At 32.0% G+C, this 18,437-nt stretch overlaps 1 protein-coding gene across 1 annotated transcript; it reads left to right on the plus strand.

Moving 5' to 3' along the window:
- The first annotated feature begins 3,171 nt into the window (after positions 1–3,171).
- On the plus strand, positions 3,172–9,923 carry LOC132717338 (uncharacterized). Its single transcript, XM_060700778.1, has 11 exons — positions 3,172–3,344; positions 3,677–3,712; positions 4,832–5,035; positions 5,343–5,510; positions 5,751–5,906; positions 6,192–6,227; positions 7,544–7,747; positions 8,058–8,225; positions 8,458–8,625; positions 9,070–9,169; positions 9,705–9,923. The coding sequence occupies exons 1-11, from the start codon at positions 3,272–3,274 to the stop codon at positions 9,808–9,810; spliced, it is 1,419 nt and encodes a 472-aa protein (XP_060556761.1). The 5' UTR covers positions 3,172–3,271; the 3' UTR covers positions 9,811–9,923.
- Positions 9,924–18,437: the final 8,514 nt, after the last annotated feature.

Below are 18,437 nucleotides of genomic sequence, written 5' to 3' on the forward strand. Positions count from 1 at the left end.
TTTTCCTACTTGAATAATGTTGAATTAGTTACCCTTAGGTTGCCTGTTTTTTAGTTTTGTCTTTTGACGTCTTATCTGTAATATGCAGGGATTAACCTTGTCCCCTTTTTAAAAATTTCCCTTTTTTTTGTTTTCGCCCTTTTTTTTTTTCGTTTAAGCACACGCTTTTTTTTAATTTGGGGAAAAACTCCGCTTTTATGGAATGGACGGCAGTGTCACATTAAGGGAAAAGAAGCGGTGTTTTTCTTTTCAAATTTCCCCCCTTTTTTAGTTTAATTTTAATTCTGTTAACGGTGCAGCGAGGGGGGACATTTTTTGCACTTTTCCGGACGTTTTTTTCAAAGTGACACGCCCAATTTCCATCCAGGAAAACGGCCTAAGGGGCCCCATTAAAGAAATTTTTTTTGCCTAAACAAAAACATTGGGCGGAATTAAATCAAATAAAATTAAATTTTGAAAGGTGATCAGTTATCCTAAGACATGCGATCATGTGGATATTTTTAATGAACAAGATATATTTATTACCGATACACTTCGTTCTATTGTAAATTACGTAAGTTCTGCCATTGTTGTACACATTTTTGTAAAGATTTTATTATAATCTAAAAACTCCTTTACGATTGAGATGTGGTTTATACTCTTCTACTCGTCGTAGGACGATTGGTCTTGGTAATACTTTGATAAAAAAATTATCGACCGTTTTATTAAAAGAAATTATGAGCCCCCTTTTTAAGGCATATCGCATGCTTGGTATTCTACACTTTTTCAGCCATCCTCGTTTGATTGAATGTGATGGACCCAGACCCAGTTGAAGACTTTTTCATGGGCAGCTATTAACCTTCCGGACTATTTTATTTTTCGTCTTCTGTCTTGATTCATCGGGCCCTGTAGGTGATTATCTTGTTTTAAGACACCGAAACCTTTTGTCGTGATAATTGGGCTGAATCCTATAGTATATTTATACCATGATAATTTCTGTATTTTATTTCGTCTAATGTAACCATGACATTTTTTTCGAATTTTATTTGGAAGGATATAATGTATCGCCATGTAAGTATATGTTTGGGCCCTGAGTGCCGCCTTAAACCAATTTAAACTCCCCAACGTTGTAAATACTACTGATTTTTAAAGGTTGAACCAATGTGTGTTCCTTCCCATGTTTCAGATGTCTAAATTGTGTATTGTTCCATTTTTCATAAAGTGACATGCATCTGTGGTATATGTGGTGTATTTTTTTTGCGACGCTCGTCAACAGTAACTATTTACTTTCCATTCCCCATCATTTCCAATTTTATGTCATCACCCTCCTCGTCTTTTCCTTTCATTTAACCCTTGTCACTTTGCGCATTTTATTCCCGCATTAGCCTTTTGTTATCATTCCCCTTCTTAGATTGTTAACTATAGTAGTCCTTGGCATGTCCGTTTCTTCCTTTCTTGCGTTCTTTGAACGTCGCCTTGCCTTGTTTACCGTTGTTCTCGTGTTATGGAGATAGTAAAAGTAAAATGACAATGAAAAGAAGAATTACATGTATCGGTATGCCAAACGTCTTCAGGGTATGACATGCAAGCTATATGTTTTCCAATTTTACTATTTCAAAAGATTGATCAAATCATGTTATCGAGTTAGAAATAACGCTGAAATTCACGATCATACGCGACTCGTGGCCTTCAAATTAATTACCTTATTTTCATTTATTTGTTTATTGGTGATTTCCTTTCTTGAATCGTTTTTATGTCCGATGTTCTGCTTTGCTCCTTGCAGAGCCTGTGTTACTAGTATTAGTTTGGAGTTGCGTTCATTAAATGTTGCTTTTACCGTGTTGATCTTTATATATCTTATATATTATGCACATTGAATTAACTCAATTCAAAACACCACTTTCTTTATGTCATTTAATTTTAGACTTCTTGCATTCTCTAAAATTGTTTTTTAAATTTGTCACTCGAGAAACACATAACGGAATCTCATGAAAAAATGACGCCAATTTAACCGGAATAATTACAATCACTTCAAATGGAATAATTCACTGTTGCTGTCACATTACCCAACTCTGTTTGTCTAAGTAATGTCAGGTATAACCAACGCTGCAAAAATCATATCTGAAAGACAGTACTTATAGAAGCATGTGTGAGGTTTTTCTATTCCAGAAACAGAGAATGCTGATGTCGAGTTCCTAAACTTTGGTTAAGCGCATCCTATCAATGTTCTATGGAATTTGTTTAGACTTTAAAGGTCATGGTAGCAATCAGAAAATCTGCTGCCTGCTGCATTTGTCGTTCCTGCCATGTGTGTCGGTACTCCGTCGTGTAAAAAAACCCATGCCGAGTACATTAGATCGTAGATCGTAGAATTTCACTGGCAGCAAGTTGTCCTGTTGATACCTAGCCGCGTCAGAGAAAACTTTGTTTTGCTGTTCAACAACTCCCAAACTGACACCATTGCTGATTCGTCACAATAATGATCGCTCTGAATGACAAAGTCGTCATTTAGGTTTATACCTGAGCGCTTGCCAACACACATCCTACTATCGTTTGAGAACAATTTGAAACGGCTCTCGTCGGAAACGCATTCATAAGTATTAGATATTAGATTAAGTATTTCTTATGGAGAAGAAATAACACTTTTTAAACCTTTGCTCCTTGTATGGCATATTATTAATTGTTGTAGGTTGCTTTATTCGCATGATAAGTGTCTAAAATGTTGTTAGTCAACACTTTGAAAAAGGTTTAGCAAAATTATTATCATTTAAGAGGCTTAATGTGCCTTTAAGCCAATACAAAGACAAAACATGATGTAACATGAAATGTAATTGCAATGTCATAAAGTATTACGTTTCAAAACAGCATTGAAAACAGGGCAAAAAATACCTCATTGAATGACAGGCTAATTTGTAATTTATTTTGGTTAAATGATTGAATGCATATTATACATGTACGCCATAAACATTTGTTTCATATTTCGTAAACAAAACACGTTTAAATCAATAAGTTTACATTATTGGTATGTAAATAAGTTTGTAAATAATATATGTTTATGTTACGTTAACAATTGAGAAACAGGAAGAGAATACCGGCAAGATTTTAATCAATAACGGTTAGGTCGAGTTGCACCATTTCCATTCAGATAGGCGTGCAGTCATGGGTGTGATAGCGCTCTATAAATAGATTATCTTTGTTAGTGGGAAAAGATTTTTTTAAATGTGAACGATTTCGACAGTGCTAGATGTGTTGATATTGTTCATAAGATTAAAATTATGATAATATAAAGGATATGCAGTATAAGTGTACAGTGAAGATGAATCTTCTTTTTATTGTGATATGGTGTTTATTGGGTCTGATGCCGGGTAAGTGTTCTGCTTTGTATTATGCATAAAAGAAAGGTTACTTTGAAAAAGGTTTAGCAACATAAGGCGTCGGCATCCATTTTATTAAGCCTGTTTTGTCAATATACATGTAACACACACAATGAGTTTTAGGGTCTCGATACATCCTTATAGTAACAGATTTAAATGGTACTGACTTATTTATACGTATGATTAATACTATGAAATAGGTCTTTTTACAACACATGCTCGTACATTGTATTCTAATTATGTGTGACTTATTCAGTAATTGAATAAAAACAAATTTTAATTTACATCATGTTTTAACGTTTAATTGTCTTGTATGTTTTTAGATAATGTTGAAATGAGCTGTTACAATCCACCTTCAGGTAGGTGTAAATATTACATATTTCATTTCTTATATCTATCTCACTTTATTACCCTTCAGGTAGGTGTAAATATTACATATTTCATTTCTTATAACTATCTCACTTTATTACCCTCCAGGTAGGTATAAATATTATATATTTCATTAATTATATGTATCACAAGATGTTCTGGAGGTACTTAATATCTGCGGATACATGCAATTCATTATAGACTTTACCCTTGTGATGTACTTTTTAAATATATTAAAATGTAAAGAAAATCAAGTATAGAAGGACATTGGATTAGTTTGGTTGAAATAACAAATACATATCTAATATATATGCATGTAACAACAGGAGGAAAAAGAGGAAACAAACTGTTGTGATTTACTAATACCAATTTCATTGAAGAAATGATCATCATGTTATGATGTCCTTATGTTCTAGTGTTGTACCCCTTCAGATGAGTTAAAATATATCGCGGAAAATAGTATCACTTACTCTGCATCGTCTAGTATTTAATAACAAAACTTTGCCACCTGTGTTAAAATAATATTCAACTATTAATGATCTGTCAGTGTCTTGATCAGTGATGCTATAAGGTAACCCTGGTAATATTGATCAGCAATCATTAACCGACAGATACTGAAATATGAGAACGTCTCGTAAAGTTGCTATTGAAATGCCATAATTAGACTGGAACATTTCAATTTAATATAATGTGAGGTTCATTGCATTATATTGCTTTTTTATGTCAACGGATCAACTGACAAATGATTTTAATCTTTATTATACTGTTATTTATTACACTGCCTTTTTGTAAAGGATATGAAAATGATATGATATGACAAAAAAGTTTAATTCAGGTAATGAGGAAATTCGTTAGATTAACAGTTTATCATAACTTTGTTATTTATCATTATTTTCATTATTATTGATGTTGTCATTATTTTGAATTATGTATTGATACCTTCCTATATTTGTCTTGTCTTTTTATGAACTATCACTTTTGTTCTTAAATACCATATCGAATAGTTTCTACTTTTTTTGCTTGTAAAAATTATATTTAAATATTTCCTACCAGTTTTCGCTTTACGCTAACTTAACAAAATACATAAAGATATTTCCTTTTAACTTCAGAGCTGTGTACCAATGACATGGTAGAAATCCCAAGTTTGGAAACTAGAGATCCGTCAGTCATGATCACTAACAAAACGTCACACTGGACATTCTGTGATGTGTATGCGATCGACACAAATATATGGTACAAAAGTGAAATCTCTATGACCACGCAATGTCCTTCGATGTATATGTGTGGAGCAAAGTTTCCTATTTGGATGAACGGTTCGTACATTTATAAATATCAAATATATCAAAAGACCAAAAATGATGTTTAAAACGCCTTCCCATTAAACATGACATTTCAATAACTTAAACTTGTATTTTCGTAGTTTCAAAAGAAATATATCATGTATTTAGCTAGAAATTCAAGACATATTTATAATGATATTCAGTGACTAATTAATTAATTAGGACAAAATTATAATTAATGGAACTACTACTCAAGTACTTGCTTTCACAACAACCTGAATTAACATTTAACAATGTTCTTGCCCTGCAGTTTTACTAGATACTGATTTTGAATTCCTAGGTGAGAATCCAAGTCCCGGAGATGGGTTAGTGAACAGGACATCCTGTTTAAGAGACTTTGACACCTGTTGTCTACGTACCTACAGGGTGACCGCTGTCAATTGTGAGTGGTTCATGGCCTACTGTTTTGTCGATTTGCCTTCCGGTTGCCACCAGAGATATTGCTTCGGTTTGTATTTACTGTCACTGTTTACTTACATGTATATACTAGTACACGTTAAATTTCCTTTGATGTAAAAAAGGTTAAATATACAGTCATGTTATCATTTTCACTAGTTGATTAATATTTCAGAACATAATTGATTAAAATTTGTCAAACAAGAAAAAAATTCTGTAAAATGACATAAAATATGTTGCTGAACAGTATAAATATTTTAAAACTATCATTTGACTTTTCTATTATTTTAAGACAATAATTTTACGTCAACCTCAACACCGTTGCCAACGTCGAAATTCACAGACGAAAACAACGGTAATTCGCCAAGCAATACAATGGCTCCCAGAAGCTCAATTACAACGACAGCACAGAAAGGCACCGAAGGAAGCCAAACACAAACACAATCTAGTAGGAACTCCTGATTATACAGCTTGATAACATGATACTATAAACCATTCTATTTATATACATACAATCATTTAATATATTCCATTATCATGAAATGCTGTAATCTAGTAAGTTTTATTGTAATATTGTTATATTATTAATGAATACGTAGGAAGTACTATGAAATATGTCTCTTTGACATATTTGTGCATTGTATTTGAATTATGTGTGGCTTTTGCAGCGAATGAATAAAACAGACATTTATTAACATAATGTATTTAAGTTTTATCGCTCATTTGTTTTTAGATAATGTTGAATTGAGCTGTTATAATCCACCTTCAGGTAGGTATAAATTATTTCATTACTTATAACTATCCCAAGATGTTCTGGAGGTGCTTAATATCTACGGATACATGAACTTAATTGTTGACTTTTCCCTTGTAATGTCATTTTTTAAATATATTGAAATGTAAAGAAATTCAAGTATAAGAACATTGGATTAGTTTGGTTGAAATAACAAATTAATATCTTATACATGTATATATGCATGAAACAACAGGCGGAAAAAATAAAACAAACTGTTGTATTTTGCTTATACCAATTTCATGGAAATCATTATCGTTATGTTCTAATTTCTTTATTGGCCAAGTGTTGTACCCCTTCAGATGAGTTAAACTAAATCTAGGAAAATAGTATCATTTACTCTTCATCTTCTAGTATTTAATAACACAACTTTAACACATAAACCACGGCGCACGAGTGTTCTAAAGCCATTTAATAAAAACAATATTTCAAAAGTGTAATAACACTTTGACCTGACGTCATTTGCGCAATATTTCAACATAGCATAAAAGCGCGCTAATGATAGCGTTACACTATAGACACGTCATTGAAAAAATGACTCGTTTTAACTGTAAACCGTCCTCTTTTTGAATATGTAATAAATAAAATATTATATTCGTGTAGATTCAATACTAAATTTATTAAACTCGCCAGAGGCTTGCACAATATGATTATATTCAACTCGTTCAATAAATTAAGTATTAAACCTGCAATAATTCAATATCCTTTATATATCACCTGTGCAACTATTAATGAACTGTCAGTGTCTTGATCAGTGTTGCTATACGGTAACCCTGGTAATATTGATTAGCAATCATTAACTGATAGATAATTAAATATGAGACCGATCGTAAACTTGCCATTGAAATGGCATAATTAGACTGGAACATTTCAATTTAATATAATGTGGAGTTTATTGCGTTTTATTGATGTTTATGCCAACTGATCAACTTACAAATGATTTTAGTCATTTTATAGTTTGCCTTTTTTGCAAAGGATATAAAATTAAAACAACAACTTGTCAACTTTATTGAAACAATTAACGTTAAATCAGGTAATGACGAAGTTTGTTAAGTTGTCATTTTATAATTTGATCTACAATTATCAATATTATCATTTTTTGCTGTTGTCATTATTTTGTATTCTGTATTCGTGCCTTTCCTTTCTTTGTTTGCTCTTCTTATGAACTATCACATTTGTCCTTCAATATAATTTCAAACAGTTCATTTTATGAGTATATTTTCTTCAATATTTCCTTTCAGTTTTCGTTTTACGCTAACTTAAAAAAAGATAGAGATATTTCCTTTTAACTTCAGAACTATGTAACAATGACATGGTAGAAATCCCAAGTTTGGAAACTAGAGATCCGTCAGTCATGATCACTAACAAAACGTCACACTGGACATTCTGTGATGTGTATGCGATCGACACAAATATATGGTACAAAAGTAAAATCCCTATGACCACACAATGTCCTTCAATCTATATGTGTGGAGCAAAGTTTCCTATTTGGATGAACGGTTCGTACATGTATCAATGTCAATTATGTCAAAAGACAAATAAATAAAAAAAAACAAAAAAGATTTTAAAAACGTCTTTCCCTGAAACATTTTATTTCATTAACTTTAAAATGTAATTTTGTATTTTCAAAAATAATATCTGTAGCTAGAAATCCAAGCCATATATATAATATTTAATAACAAATTAATTAGGCCAAAATTATAATTAATGAAAATAATACTCAAGTTTTTTTCTTATACAACAACCTGAATTAATATATAACAATTCTCTTGCCCAGTGGTTTTACAAGATACTTTTTTGTAATCCTAGGAGAGAATCCAAGTCCCGGAGATGGGTTAGTAAACAGGACATCCTGTTTAAGAGACTTTGACACCTGTTGTCTACGTACCTACAGGGTGACCGCTGTCAATTGTGAGGGGTTCATGGCCTACTGTTTTGTCGATTTGCCTTCCGGTTGTCACCAGAGATACTGCTTCGGTTTGTTATTACTGTCACTGTTTACTTATATACACGATATAAACACTTAATTCGTTTTATGCAAAAAAAGGTTTAACAATCGTTATTCACTTGTTAATAAATGTTTACAAAAAGAAAATTGAAAAAAAAAATCTGTCAAACAAGGAAAATGTTCATTTCAAATAACATACATTATGTTGCTGAACAGTATAAACATTTTGAAACTGTCATTGGACTTTTCTATTGCTTTAAGATAATAACTTTACGTCAACCTCAAACCCATTAACAACGTCGAGATCCATAGACAAGAACAACGGTAATTCGCCAAGCAATACAATGGCTCCCAGAAGCTCAATTACAACGACAGCACTTAAAGGTACCGAAGGAAGCCAAACACAAACTCCAAGTGTGACACAATCTGGTAGGAACTCCTGATTATATAGTTTGATAACAAGAAACTATAAACCATGCTATTTATATACATACAGTCATTAAATATAATTAAATATATTCCATTTTCATAAAATGTTGTTATCTAGTTAGTTTTATTGTACTATTGTTATATTTACTCCAGATAAAGTACTTAACAACATTTCTTTATTATACAGGTATATATATAGAATATTTGTAGACTTAACTGTTTGTTAATGGTGCAACTTGGTATTTTATTTAATTCAGAAAAGGAAAATAATAACATTATGTATGGAATATATTATGTGATCATTTCCATTTGAAATCACAATACAAATGTATATAGACAATTGGATTTGTATATATCCGACTTGAATATTTACGAATGTAGTGAGCCAAGTATTTTGCTATAATAAAACATATATTGTTATAATAAAATATATATATATTTCAGTGTCAAGTGACGGAAAAGTTCTTACTGTTGCGTTTGTAGTAATTGGGCTTACGACGGCAACAATCATCGGGCTACTGATATATATCATTCGAAGGAAGAGGTAATAAATAATGAATTTGAAAAAAAGAGTTAAAATCTTTTTATTTATACAAATTTATTTTTGTTCGATTATGTTGGAAGATATAGATTTATTAAAACACTATCAAATCCGTTTCTGTACCAACCAGTACTAAGTAATGAATGTGAAGTTTCATGCTCAAGGAAACAATGGTCTGTTAGAAGTTTCTACGTTTTACATTTATTTTGCACATCAATGAACAAGTTCCCGAAAAAAAATAGTCCAAATATTGTGGCGTTGAAAATGCCGTGAAAACAGTATATGTCATTAAACCATATAATAACTTTAATCAAAATATTGTCAATGAAGTCTTGTAAAATGTGTTTCAACAATTGTCATTGGTCATTGATTTTGTTACACTGCTCCAATTGAATGAATTTCTTCTCCAGTACTTTTATCATTATCGATTTAAATTAATAACAACACTTGAATCCACATCTTTTATTGATAATTTTCCTTATATCAGCCCTGCTAGCGTTTTCATAGTATTGTCTTAAATAAATATATTATTTTGCAGACTGATGAAAGTGATTGATAAGGACTATGATACACTGAAGTACCCAACCGTTAAAACAATCAAGGTCGATGATGCTGGGCATTTGTATTCCTACTCTTCAAGTTGAGAAAATTGTCAAGTAGATCATTTGACCAACGTCGAGCAGGATCTATGCAACGGAAAACAATAATTTAGATGTCTCGTTACTGTATTGTGATAGATATATTGATAATACATACATATATATATATATATATATATATATATATATATATATATATATATATATATATATATATATATATATATATATATATATAATATATATATATATATATATAAAATCACATACACAGATACTTATATATGAAATAGATACCCATGATTTTGAAATATCAAAGCATGTTAATAATATCGAGAATGGACAACTAAAGTTAAGTTTACTCATAAATATTACTGAAAGAGCAAAAAAGAAAAGACAATAAAAAAGACATTTCATATAGTTTTATATAGTTTTATTATCATTTGTACAATGTATATAATTTAGTATACACTTTGTTTTCAGATTATTATCGTTTTTACGTATAACGTATGTTAAACATTTCTTATCTCAATGGTTAGTACCTACATCAATAAATTTGTTATTATTTAAACTTTAAAAACTAATTATAGCATATTTCTATTTTGAACCGTTATTTAAACATTTGTAGATAAACCATTCTGTGATGTTTTACACATTCTGATTTATGTATTTTTTTTTGTTCACTATATGTTAATGGTGTAAGCAGAAAGCAATGACTTTTTTTTCGCTAATAAAAGTATATTTATACGATTAAGCAATGTCAATTTTACTTGCCACACTTCATAACTCCTTCTGTATTGAAAAAGAAGTTATATAGACCGTAAGTTAAAACAGATTATGTGCTCTTACCTGAAGTACTCAAGTTTCAGGAAGAATAGACAACTATTTAGAATATTTAGTAATAAAATAGATATTATGATTATATCTCATCATTTCATTGATGAAACTAAGTGCATGATCATGTTTCAGGAAGAACCTGTGTTATTTATTACAATATTTTGAACTTTACAATCACTGAGATGTCCTCTTACCATGAATAACTCATACTGATATTTCTGTTATAGTTTAAGCTTTAGAAAATGTTATACTTTATTTCTTTTATATTTCAAGCATTAAGAACAACAGTGTTGGAATGTATGTGTTTAAACATGATCGATTTCCTACAGTAAGCAGGTCTAGACTGTCATATCAGACACTTTAGCTTTGAAACCATTAGGGCTTGAAACTACGATCCGTTCATTGAGAAACAGACATCTTAAATACTAGGCCCTGCCCCCATTGTTGCCAGATCAACACGTTATTTTTTCAGTCTCAAGCGTGTTATCTTCTACACTGATTATGATTCACCTTATCATAGGGTCACTGACATGTTTATCATTTTATTCAGGTGCTTATATTTTTATGATAAACATGCGCCTGCGTATTATATATATTTTCTTAATATGTTTCTAAAACACACATGCGAACTGATTAGTCACATATGTATAAATGATGTTCGTTTAAATTTGACTTTATATATATATAAACTTTATAAACTTTAATCTGATGTACTCCTGAAACTCACTTGTTTCAGCTGCTATATTTGGAACTGTAATTTGAGACATTAAAGCAGTTAACCAACAGTACAAATCTGGTTAAACTGAAACAAGGAAGGCTGAGGCAATTAGTAATCACTTTGTTTGAGCAGGTTTTATTACCATTGACGTGATCAGATTAATTTGAAACGCTCTCGATTACATAACCCTTTCAACATACAGTGTTGTTAAATTTCAACGTTATTAAAACAATGGATGTTTTATTACGTTTATAAGAACACAAACCCAACATAATCTTTATTATATAAGCGTTATTAACAATACCATATAAACATGATACATGTACATCAATTGATAGAACGTAAAGATGCACAAACATAATAATATATAGATAAATCATCCATTATCATGAAGCCTTTAAAACAATCGTTGGCGGATAGAATACTTTTATTCTACACCTAATTTAACACAATTTAATCTTCATATCTGAGGAGGGTTTACTTTACAGTTTCTGGAAACTTGAAATTGTGACAAGCTCTGTTTAATGCTAGATACTCAAAGACTATGGTAAATACAATATTTCGCCCATTGTCTGGCTCTGGCTTCAGCAAACCTTGGCATTTAAATATCTTAATTGCGATTTTAAAATCATAAACATATGTGACCCATGATAAGGAATATAATACACTGAAGTACCCTGCCGATAATGTCATCAATGTCGATGATGCTATATATCAAACTCTTAAGTTATAGTAAATTGTCAAGAAGACCATTTGACCAACGTCGAGTAGAATTCATACACCGGAAAACAACAATTAAGATGCCTTGTTACTGTCTTGTGATAAAAAAATATATTGACAATACATATATCGACAGACTTAAATGCACGAATCATTATATATGAAATAGATACCTATGATTTTAATATATCAAAGCATGTTAATAACATCGAGTATGGAAAACTAAAATAAAGTTTACTCATAAATATTACGAAAAGAGGACCAAAAAAAAAAAAAGAGAAGAAAAAAATAAAAGACAATAAAAAGACATTTCATATAGTTTTATATAGTTTTATTATCATTCGTACAATGTACATAGTTTATTTTGTACATTTTGTATTTAGACCATATTGTTATTTTTAACTTATCTTCAAACATTTCTGTAGTCAATTGTTAGTACTTACATAAAATTCTTGTAATGTCTGTTATCTATTTATTTATTTTTATTTTGAGGGGGTATTATACAATGTTAGACAAAAAATTCTTTGTATTGATTTGCTCAACATCATATACGTAGAAAGTACAAGAATAGATAGCTATCAACACCTTTCAATATATATCTAAAACAGTTGGGAAAAAGTCAATGCTAGAATAAACTACTCCCGAGTTGCGCAATCAAGTTTTCTATATCGTCCCTTCTATGATATCCAGGTTGAAGCAATAATTTTATTGCCTGTTCAGAGCCAAGATTGACCAAGCAACTTGTTTTAGCTCGACTGCTCGAAAAATAGGAATAGCTATTTTACTCACCCACGCGCCTTTGTCGACGTCACACTCTGGTTAAATATTGGCATCTTCAAAACTACATAAGGTTATGAGTTATGATAGTTTATTTCTAAGGCCAATAATTTGATGTGGATTTTGACAGAACTATGGCCTTTTTTAAATTAATATCTAAACAATCTACATTATACGAGTACAGGCATTTGTTTTGCTTTCAAGCACTCAGTTTAGTCAAGCAAGTTGTCCTAACGACAACTCTTGGTGATAGAGAAGTAGCCAGATTAAACTTTTTTTTTGAAGAAAACATTTACAATGTACTATATATTACATTTAAACAAACACGTTAGAATTAAGCTTCAATTAAGATTGAATTGGGCTAAGCACGTAACAAAAAATCATCATTTAAGTACTCAAAAAAACTACACAAGTGCAACATATATACATACACTTTTAATATGACCAATCAAACTAAGGATGACGTAAATTAAGTTCAAACACTATTTTCTAGACTACAATGGGCTGGGTCTAATCCCGTCCGGGGATGACACCTTAGGGAAAGGACATGATAATTTATGTTGAAATAAGACCGAGGCCTAAATAAAAACAATAATTTTAAACATGTGTTAGTAGATTTTTGCTAACTTTTTGTTGCGTGGTATTTTTTAAATTCGTAAAACCATGCCTGGCGGGTTATACTTGCTCATATGATATGTTTTGCTGTAGTGTTGCGAATGCACCGTACGCTGAAGTGGGTAAAATTCATTATTTCGCTTAAAGTTCTTAGATATGTATCAAGATACACACCATTTTTATACAGACAAAGTGTAAAAGGAACGTTGAAAGTTATCTGATGAATTCAAGGTTACATATTCTCCGATTAGAAATCAAATAGCTTAGTGTTAGGATGTTTTCTTTTTTCTGTAGCCGATAAAATATCATTTTTCATTTTTATTATTTCAAAACATAAGGATAAACAGAAAAAACCTGTGTGCAAGGACGTAAATATCTTAAATGATTTTGCTACTTCATCCCTGTTTGTCATGTTGATGGATTTAGTCACGTAGCTAGTTTCTGCAGTTTCGGTGGTTTTGATTGTACGAAATAGGATGCTTTATAAAAAAGATGAATATGAACGTCGAAATCATTATTATCTAAAATGTTTATTTTGCATTACCTGTTGTTATTATGTTTGTTATTTGATACTTAAGGTGAAATAAACTTGGCAAAGAGTTTTTCACCGAGATACGTGCATCTTTTACGAAGTAAACAACTACGTTTTATAATGTCAGACATCGTCAGGTAGCAACGAATAATTTTAAAAGAAAAATAAACAAGGAAGTAAAAATATGACCTGATGAACAATCTTTAAGTACTGTATGAATATTTGTTTGCTTGCTAACGTTATAGAAGTGTTGTTTGGTTGAATGATTAATTAATTGATTGAATGAATGAATGAATGAATAATTGATTGATTGAATAATTGGTTTAAACATATTTATTAAAGCTCGATTGCAAAACAAGTTCTTGCAACTTATATTAATCCCTTTCGAGTCCGCTTCCTGGAACCAACCAGTACTGGTGTCATATGAAGAAACATGGTCGAAACCCGATTACATGGATTAGGGCTCGAACCCATGATCACTGGGTTGAGAGGCAGACACTTAACCACTAGGCCGCCGCTCCCCTTTATTGAATAATTGATTGAATAATTGATAGATTGAATGAATAGTTTGATTGATTGATTGGCTGACTGGTTGATTGATTGATTTATTGATTGGTAAGTTATTTTATTTAATGAATTATTATTTTTCTAATGATTTTTTCGGGGAGCGGGGTAAATTTTTCGATTTTTTTTTCATGTTTTGTCCTTGTTGGCAATTGGTGTGCTGTCTTGTACCATAGGCAGGATTTTGGTTTGCTAAGTTAAACATTAAAATGGATCAGTATATATGCGTGCAAACAGGGAACATGTAATTATCAATATACACAACACGTTAAGATTTTATTTCATCAATTTTACGTATGGTATTTTGTCTTATGTTTAAATTATTTTCATTTGCCGCGTGAAGCAAGTTTTTGATAAATTCCGTGTCTCTTATAAATGATTTTAACAATTACACTACCTACCAGTGAACTATGTTCTTACAGTTCTTTATAGAGTTGCAAACTTCGAACTGATCTGGCTAGGATGAGACGCTAAATGATTTGTTTGTATTTCTTTTCCCCATTATTGATATACTGGTTTCAAATATGCTGAAAATAGAATCAAATGTTAAGTTCAAGTTTTATATAAAATATCCTATCGTTCTTATCATAGAAAGAAGGCGTTTTTTTCAATTTTGAAAGTAACATACTTGAAATATTGCTACTTCCTGAAATGGGATCATGATGCCTTATTTATCATATGTATTAACGCCTAACTTTCGTAGTTCTTCCTGTTATGTATTCTTCCTGTTATGTAAATGGGAAAAAAGCCAGATATTTAATGCGTACACTCTTTAAAAGATTCAGTGCGGTTTTGGCTTCATCTCTGTAACTTTTCCTGTACCAGTATTTCAATTAACAACAAAACAAATGACAAATGGTTTTCTTCAAGGAATCACTTGGCGTATAACAAAACTGGCATGTTTTTGCCGACTCTTGAGATCTTGCCGTTCCGTAAAATGCAAATGTGTTTTTCTCAGCATGCAGAATGCTTTTTTGGAATACTTTTTGCATGAAAAAAGGAACAAAACAAAAAACAAAAACAACAATGACAATTTGTTGGACACATTGCCATAAAAGTTATATATTTATAAATTATTATATAAAAGTTATACTATCCTATTCCTAAACTTGACTGACCTGTTCTAGCCAACATTATTTGTTGAAGGTTTGCTTATATGTTTTGTAGTAGTAACGACTTTGGATATTTAATTTAGATTGTTTGGTAGTTTTAATATATTCATTATCTGACAAAATTGGTATTGCATAGTAAGTGTTTGTCTAAAAAGAAGTAAAAGTGTTACGATTCGTTAAAGTTATGGAATGAAAATATGTTGTTGGTGATTGCACAAAGAATAAACAGAAAGTTTCAACAAACCTTGTTCTCCCAGATCTATCAGCGTATGCAGATCAACACGAAGATAATAGTAGTATTGCCATGGACAGAAAGTTTTTTTCTGTCATCTTTCATTGTTTTCGGTCCCTTTTAGTGCGATAAGAGAGCTATGCGATGAAACGATTATAAAAAGCAACCTAGAACTAGAAAGGACAGGGGAATTTTCAAATATCGGGGGGAATGTGTTTCAAAAAAAGCACTGTTTGTTTGTTTGGGTTTTACGTCACACCGACATAGTATAGGTCATATCGCGCCGTTCCAGCTTTTCTGGTAGAGGAAGACCTCAGGGGCCCATCCTTGCAATATTTCAGGCATGTACGGGCACCTGAGTAGAACCACCAACGTTCTGTAAGCTAGCTAGATAGCTTCCTCACATGAAATTATCCAAAGTCCCTGTCGGGAGTCGAACCCACAGCGGTAAGGGGCAAGTGGTTTGAAGTCAACGACCTTAACCTCTCGGCCAAGGACACCCCATAAAGCACTGCAACTCCATACAAACATACTTTTATAAAATAATAAGACACAGCTTTCTTCAATACTTTGCAAATTTTAGAATTCTCTCCGGCGAATATCATTCACAATATCGCATGCAGTTTTCATTTACTGTATAGGATATAACGGAACAAATAAAGAAATAAGTAATTTAGTTGGGAGCGTCATAAGCTATATTACTAATTGAGGATTGTTTCATTTTGGTGCAGTTGATAAAAATGCTTATCCGCAGTAACGTCAATTGATCTGCTTTCATGTATATTTTATAAAATACTCACATGCATTATATTCTTTAAATGGCCTTTCAGAGCGTAACTGAAGTGGGATTTTTGGCGAAAACGCTCAGTCGTGACATGACTTAAACTTAAACTTCCTTAATGTTATGATATATATAATATTCTAAAAATGGTACAATGAAATTATTTAAATAATTGTGATTTTTTTTATAAAAGCTGGGATACACGAGAGTCAGAATCATTCTCGCACTATGTTTATATTATTTCATCAGTAATTAAAAATGTAACAGGATTGATCGAAAGGTTATCGGCCCGATGTATTTCAGGTAGTCAGTGAACCCAACTTATGGTCTTACTTTTCAATATAATTGTCCTTTACACCAATACACCTTGCCCACCTTTGCTCCAACTTGTTTAACCCTTCAAAATAGAACTCTCTATTTTGGTCCTCAAAAAACTCATTGACCGCCTCTATGAGACCTTCATTGCTTCCAATACGTCTACCACGAAGCTTGGTTTTCAGTTTCGGAAACAGGTAGAAGTCAGAGGAGGCTAAGTCCGGAGAATATGTGGGATGGGGTACAATTTCAGAGCCGCAGTAATTTGCAGCAGCCATTGCAACTTGGTATGTGTGAACTGGCGCATTGTCGTGCAGGAGCAGAACGCCTTGAGTCAGTTTGCCCATCGTTTTCTTGACGCATACGTCTCAATTTTTCTGCATAGTACGTACCGGTTATGGTACGAGCTTGCTTAAGATAGTCAATCATGATTATTTCCTGATTATCCCCACAAAATGAAGCAATCATCTTTCCTGCTGATGGCACCCTCTTGAATTTATTCGGAGGGGATGAGCCAGGGTGCTTCCACTGCATGCTCTGTATTTTCGAATTCTGGATCGAAGTGATGGAGTCATGTTTCACGATCCGGTAGATAAAATCAGGTTCATCGTCGTAGCTAGACAAAATATATCTTAAAATGTCAAGCCTTGTCCCTTTCTGGTCGTCAGTCAACTGTCTGGAAACCCATCTAGCGGAAACCTTTGACATGCAATAGACATCAATCAGACTTGCCTGAACGAATCCAAAGCTTATACCCTCTTCCCTAGCAATGCTTTGCAGGTTTCGCGTTCTGTCGCACATGACCGGTCTGCAGACCAGATCGTGCACAGCTGCGGCAGTTTCATCGTTTGTGGCCTGTTTTGGCCGACCAGACCGCTCAACATCTCCAATGCTCTCCCTGCTCCTCTTAAATTCAGCAGCTCATTTTTTTACAGTGCTATAGGAATAAGACTCCTTCTCAAGTGTATCCATGAAGTCTTCATGGATTTTCTTTGGGGACATTCCTTACTTTCAGAGGTACTTAATGACGGCTCTGATTTCAATTTTCTCCATTTGGTCTATTGTGTGTAAATGACACACCCCTCTACTGATCAAATTGTGACTTATGTTACTTAATCTGTGAAAAACCGCGTGTAACTCGGTCTGAATTCTTCAATAAGATATCAGTTTCGACGCATTGTGAGTAAATGTCAGTGTAGTGGCTAGAAGTATATCAGGCCGAGAACTTTTTAATCATACCTCGTATATAGTTCATATATTATATATAACATACACTCATGTATATTTTACTTCATTTTTTACAATAAAAATATCACAAGACACAGACTGGTGCGTACCATAAAATGCAGGGGCAATATATGTATTTGGGTTGAAGTAATCAACAGAAAATAACATCGTACAAATGTAGAAAAAAAATATGAAAAGCGTATTTTCAAAAATAAAATGTATGACATCTTTTGTCATAAATA

This window comes from Ruditapes philippinarum, unplaced genomic scaffold, assembly GCF_026571515.1.
Source record: "Ruditapes philippinarum isolate M1 unplaced genomic scaffold, ASM2657151v2 ctg4282_1_1_1_1, whole genome shotgun sequence".
NCBI lineage: Eukaryota > Metazoa > Mollusca > Bivalvia > Venerida > Veneridae > Ruditapes > Ruditapes philippinarum.

Excerpts from the sequence above, each read along its gene's own strand:
- LOC132717338 (XM_060700778.1), top strand. The coding sequence starts at position 3,272 with ATGCAGTATAAGTGTACAGTGAAGATGAATCTTCTTTTTATTGTGATA. Across the intron at positions 5,907-6,191 it reads CCAAACACAAACACAATCTA|ATAATGTTGAATTGAGCTGT; the intron begins GTAGGAACTCCT and ends ATTTGTTTTTAG. Across the intron at positions 9,170-9,704 it reads TATATCATTCGAAGGAAGAG|ACTGATGAAAGTGATTGATA; the intron begins GTAATAAATAAT and ends ATTATTTTGCAG.